Genomic DNA, 5995 nt, shown 5'->3' with positions numbered 1-5995 from the left:
TTAGGGACTTCTGTATTACTTGACTCAGCAAGAACAGTATTTATTCTCTCTCTCTGTTTTTCCGTTTAAGAATTGCAGTGGGAATACCACCATTTAAGATGGCTTCGCACTAAATAGGTTATGCAAATGGCAACATGCAGAACCTGCATACAAATATTGAAGTCCATCAAGATGGTAACTTTCCTACTCTTTGTTCTTATCCTTCCATGGACACCGTAATGAAATTTTCGAAGATTGACCCACTGGTTTTATTCCACAGAAAAACATCCTGCCTGATTCACTAATTCGTAGTAAGATACTAAACCCTTTGCTTTGAAAAATGCTTCAGAAGACCAGATCATTTCTCAGTGTCAGCAGCTGCAAATATATAATCCTATCACTTGGAAAAATCTACAATACTTGCCCTCGTCTTTTTGAATTTAAATCCCTCCAGGCTCAGGAAATAATCAAATATTCATCAGATTTAACAAGATTAGAGCAATACAAATTCTGAAACTTGTTCTCATTTCAACTGCTCTAATTTTTCAAATAATTCAGGTTCCATTTGCAGACAAACTACTACATGTTAGTGGCATAAAAGAACTAATTTCGAAACATGACTTGTCGCAAGCCTGGAATATTATCTTAGTGAAGCTGCTTCACAATCAGCTTCCAATGTTAAAATAAAAAAATATAAACAAATTCAAGCATACTGAATCAACGAAGAAAATAACAGATACATAATCAAGACCAAACAAGTGGCTGAATTTTTCTATCTGCGCGAATAAATTCATTCCTCTTGAAATTGAGACCTCGGGAACTCAGAAACAGTTTACATCAACACGTAAATCTTGCTCCTTTAAGAATTGACAAAATGCTACCCAGTAAATGAATGGATGTTATCCCACCCTGTTCAAAGTCTGATAAAAAGGTAAAACTGTGTTGAAAACTGTAGGTAAAATCCCATCCGAACATCAAAACTTTCTTACAAAAGAATAAGACCTGAAAGAATGAAGCATCTAACAGGCTGAGCGTAGAAATATCTACACCTCCAACAAGAGGAAATTTTAAATTCTCCCCCTACAAGGGATGAAAATGATTCTGGTGAGGGGCACAAGCTGTGCATGCCTCTCTTAATTAAGATCATGCAGTCCACATAACAAGTCCCTCTGTGCAATTGCTTTTAAGCTTTCACTGAATCTGCTCGCCAATCAGATCAAGACCCACCAACAGGAATGAGACCCCCTGAAAGAGGAGGAAGTAAAAATGTATACCCTGAGCGGAGAGCAAACTTCGAGCAGAAGCAGTCAAGAGAAGGCAGGCAAGTGCCAGCTCTTTCCGGTAGATCCTGTTATGTTTTTTCCTATCCTTTCTGGCCTTGGGTTCTTCCTTTGCAATGGCATCAAGGTTGGGAGCAGAGGCACCACGTTGTTGTTTAGGTTCTTTTTCTATTAAGTGAACAAGATCACCCTCAGAGGAACGGCCTGATTTCTTTGTGACAACCCATTCATAGGCGCTCCCAAGTTGGAATAGGCCAGAGATCATGGCATTGAACTTGGTCACAGACATGGTATTTTCGAAGAGCAGGTAGGGGACAATGAATGGGAAGGATCTAGGTGCAGGCAGGATGTTGAGGAAGGACATCATGGCGGGGATGTAGCAGACCACCCATGCAGGGAGCTCGGCTTCAGGGACAAACATGGTCATTGGGAGGATGATGCAGAATAAAGTAAAGGAGTAGAATGGTAATATGAGTTTTCGGAGAAGGAAAAACAGAAAGATCAAGTTGGCCTTCTTCCAGAACCCAATCTGCATCAAAAAAAAAGAAAGAAAAAAAAAAGTTAAGCCAAGGAAATTTCAACAATCTACGTTTAGAAAAGAAACAAGTATTGATAAGATATATACTGTTTAGAGTTCTTGTGAACAGTAGAAACTTCAGCAACTTCATATCAGGAGATTGAAATTTAGTTATATTAGATAGAATAATAGTGGCTGTTGCATTTAAAGAGGTTCAACAGCATCCTATAAATATGGCAACAACTGCCAAAAAGCATTTGAAAGAGAGAGGATACTATTGGAATGATACTATGACAGCAAATTTGTCTACCATGATGGCCTCCTGGCAATGACTTTGAGGGATAGAAGCATGGATATTTGAAGGCAGCATCTAAAAGGTAGGGGATGATAATAGTATTAGAAAACAAAATTTACAGAACAATATTACTGCTACCAAATTCAAGCTTTGCCAAGGTCACCGTATGAGCACAATCTTTTGATTTTCTCAGAATGCACCATAATTCATTTCTTTTTTCTGCATTACTCTAGTGTGTTTTCATTACAATCTTCAGAAGGAAAACTAGTGCTCCTGTAACTCTCATTGATAACAAGAAATGCAGATGGAGGTGCATAGATGTGCACGAGCATGGTGCCATCATTAAGTCAGACAATTGATAGAGGCTTGCTTAATATGAATGGAGTCAAATAAACCACACCCATGCATAGACACTCAGTGTCAATCGCAACGTGTATCACTCTGAAAAGAAAAAGTGAACATGAATCTCTTTTAAATATAGAAGTTGGGAACATAACCACCTACCATCTGTCAGTTCCAAGCCCCATTTAGGGTCAAAAAGCAAGTTTAGTGCGTTGTGGATGCACATCAATTATTGGACATTCTGTCTGAGATCTTCCTTATAAAATTTACCTAAGCTGTGTTGCATCAGTAGTATGTGCATGTACCACACGACCCTTTCGAGAGTATAAAATAGCATCAAAATAAAACAATATGCAAATTTCACCTTGGCTCGGATAATATCTGGCGAGCAGAGCCTAAACAACTGCATGGGGCCGGAATGCCATCGGTGTTGCTGCTTCCTGTAAGCCTCGTATGACTCCGGCAATTCACATTGGCACTGTAAAGGGAACGTAAACAAGAAACACAATTTTAAACCTAAATCCAATTCATCAAATCTGTGCAATGGAAGAAACCAGCGGAACAAGTGAAAGTCCTCCCAGTACCTCCACGTCATTGAGGAAGATGAACTTCCATCCCTTGAGATGGGCTCGGACTGCAATGTCCATGTCCTCCACGGTGGTTCTCTCCATCCATCCCCCAGCATCTTCCAGAGCCTTAATTCTCCAAACTCCAGCCGTCCCGTTGAATCCAAAGAAGTCGATGAACACCCCATTCACTTGCTGCTCCACCTCAAAGTGAAAGCACAGATTAATGTTCTGCAGCCTGGTCAGCAAATTCTCATCTTTGTTCACAAAAGACCACCTCGCCTGCACCAGCCCCACCTCCTCATTGTCCTGCAAAAACCACAGGTTTATTTTGAGCTCCATGCTTAAAACAGGGAAATTGAAGTTCCACTCAGTCCTTAAATCCAACCTTAAAATGGGGAACAGTTCGCTTCAAAAAGTCCGGCTGCGGCTGGAAGTCGGCATCAAAGATGGCGACGAGCTCATAGTCCTTAACATAGCTGCAATTCATGGCGGACTTGAGGTTCCCAGCCTTGTATCCATCTCGGATAACCCGGTGTCGGTACACGATCCGAGCTCCATTCTGCTGCCACTTCTCCACCTCCTCCTTGATCAGTGCCTGCGTCGTGGGATCGTTGGAATCATCCAACACCTGAACCAGCAAATTGGACCTCGGCCAATCTAGATTGCACACAGCAGCAATCGACTGCTGATACACCTGCCAAATGCCAATTCACCAGCAAAAGGTTGCAACTTTAGATGACATATTCCAAATCCAAAGCTTAAAGAAAGCTAAAAATTGGATCTTTCTTAGGTTTACCTCTCTCTCATTGCACATGGGTATCTGGACAAGCACCATGGGAAAATCCTCGCCGCCGGATTCGAGGTCTTCGGAAGCTCCGGCGCCAAGCTTAGCGTTCTTCGGCACCGGTTTGATCCTCTTGAAACGGATCCAGAAGCAGCCGATGCAGAGGATGAGGCGGTCAGCGCTCTGGATGAGGAAAAGAACGACGCAGGCGTCGGCGAGGAACTGGAGCGGCGGAGCGACGTACTCCGCCCGGAAGTGGATCCACCCGGAGTACACGGAGTCGAAGAGATCTCGAACGCCAAATGAGGTGGGGAAGGCGAGGCCCCGGAGCTTGGGGGCTCCCAGGTGCCAGCCCTTGCAGTAGGCAACGACCTCAACCCCCAAGAGCACCACCGAGAGCCAAAGGAAGACCTTGATACAAGAATAGAACCGGGTGCGCAGCACCGGGCTCTCCTCCTGAGGGGATGAGGCGGCGTCGGAGTCCGTCCGGCCGGAGGCGACACGGCGGCGGACGGCGGATGCGAAGCCGAAGACGGCGGAGGCGAGGGAGGTGAGGCAGCCGGCGGCACGGTGGGCCTTGAGGAGGAGCACCCAGGTGATCTGCTTCGCGTTCTTCCCCCTCCCGCCCTTCCGCGGCCGGGCGCCGGCAGCGAACTCCTCTCCTCCGTCGTCGCCAACGCCGACACCGTAGTCATCGTCGTCGTCCGGGGAGATCTCCGAGATGGACCAGTTGGGATTCTCCATTTTGACGATTACCGGCGTCCCGCGGTGGGTCTCCTTGGCCCACCAACCGAACGACGGCGCCATGACTGCCGGAGAGAAGACCACCACCGGCTCAAATCCTTAAAAAAACCGATCAAGGTGCCGCCTTTCCCTTAAATGCGCCTCGGGATTAGGTTCCCTTCAAGAATCTCGCCGCTTGGGGGCCGGACCTCGCGCCCGGAGGGCAATGCGGTGGTCCCCTGGGTTTCAGTGGAACAGGGGAGGTGGGAAGAAGAGTCCAAATCCAACACCGAATCGGCCTGTCGTGGTCTCCATCTCCTCCCCCATCCGTTCCCGCTCGGAGATGCGCCTTCGCTGGCAATAAGAAAGGCACGACAAGGACCGCCAGGGAAGAGAATAGGAACAGCTCAACACGTCTCTCTCGATCTCACGAACTCACACATAAGGAGAACATGACATTTTTATTCTCCCACCCCATGATTACCATCGATGAATTATGAAAGTCCCTCGAAGAAGGATTGGCACCTTGAAAACATGAAATAAATCTGGAAGAGAGATAGATTACCGCAGCAGAAGGTAATGGATGTGGACGAAGTTCTTTTTAATGAAGCTGGGATTTTTATACCAGAGAACAATAAAGAAGGAAGGAGTTTAAGAAAGGAGTGAATTTTTTTTTTTGTTTCTATGGGCCAAACGATGCTTCTCTCCTCCTTCCAGTTTTCCTTAGAATATTCTATGTTTCACAGAGATCAAAATCCTAAAAAGATTTTTTAAAAAAAGCTTTTTTTTTTTTGGAAAAAAGAAGGGAAGGAGGAAGAGGGTAGAGGAGTAGAGAGTCCAATGGAAGGGGAGGACGCTCTCTTGAGACCGTACGCGTATTATTGAATAGGTTAGCATTAAAACCTGAATAAAAGCTAAAGTGGTAACTTAGAACAGAGGAGTGTTACTTTTGACACCAAACGGGTGTTAAACCCATCTCATTATATTGTATTACGTTAGATTTAATGGTTAATCACTCGGATTAGTCTCTATTTTTGGTGAGATTAAGTGTTACCGTAGAGCTAAAGATGGGACTTCCTGTCTATTTTAGTATTGAAATCCATGGCTGTAGCTCGCCTTTCTGTTGGCCACTGTAGACCGAGTCGTCTTTGGGTATCAACTCGCATAACGAGAAATACTTTAACAGAAAAAAGAAAATTTTGCTAAGTCTTAATTATATCTAAGAAAATTAGTAAAACTATGCTAAGCACATATATTTTATGTGCTTGTTTTTGCCATGCAGAAATCTAGAGCATATAGAATTAAAAGCTCAAAATTCCAAACATTCAATTACTAAATATTGGCGAAAAGACACCAAATCATAAAATATTTGCTCAATGAACATATTAATTAAATAGCTGTTGATATATTTTAAAAGAAATGCACTCAATTAAGTTGAGTACTCATTGGCATTTGCTAGGAATAACCCCTCTGGTGTGACCGCCGGTTATGACTTTGGAACACTGA

The 5995-nt window shown here is 44.0% G+C and overlaps 1 protein-coding gene across 1 annotated transcript; it reads right to left on the bottom strand.

Moving 5' to 3' along the window:
* Positions 1-746: 746 nt before the first annotated feature.
* On the bottom strand, positions 747-5387 carry LOC103712271 (putative xyloglucan glycosyltransferase 9). Its single transcript, XM_008798749.5, has 5 exons — positions 3779-5387; positions 3368-3676; positions 2998-3288; positions 2778-2891; positions 747-1788 (listed from the first exon to the last, which is right to left on the bottom strand). Exons 1-5 carry the CDS (start codon positions 4571-4573, stop codon positions 1171-1173), a joined length of 2127 nt encoding a protein of 708 aa, XP_008796971.2. The 5' UTR covers positions 4574-5387; the 3' UTR covers positions 747-1170.
* Between the last annotated feature and the right edge of the window lie 608 nt (positions 5388-5995).

This window comes from Phoenix dactylifera, chromosome 9 (genome assembly GCF_051530095.1).
Source record: "Phoenix dactylifera cultivar Ajwa chromosome 9, Ajwa_hap1_PhDact_Kaust_v1.1, whole genome shotgun sequence".
NCBI classification, from domain to species: Eukaryota; Viridiplantae; Streptophyta; class Magnoliopsida; order Arecales; family Arecaceae; genus Phoenix; species Phoenix dactylifera.
This window is presented reverse-complemented; position numbering and strand designations above follow the sequence as displayed.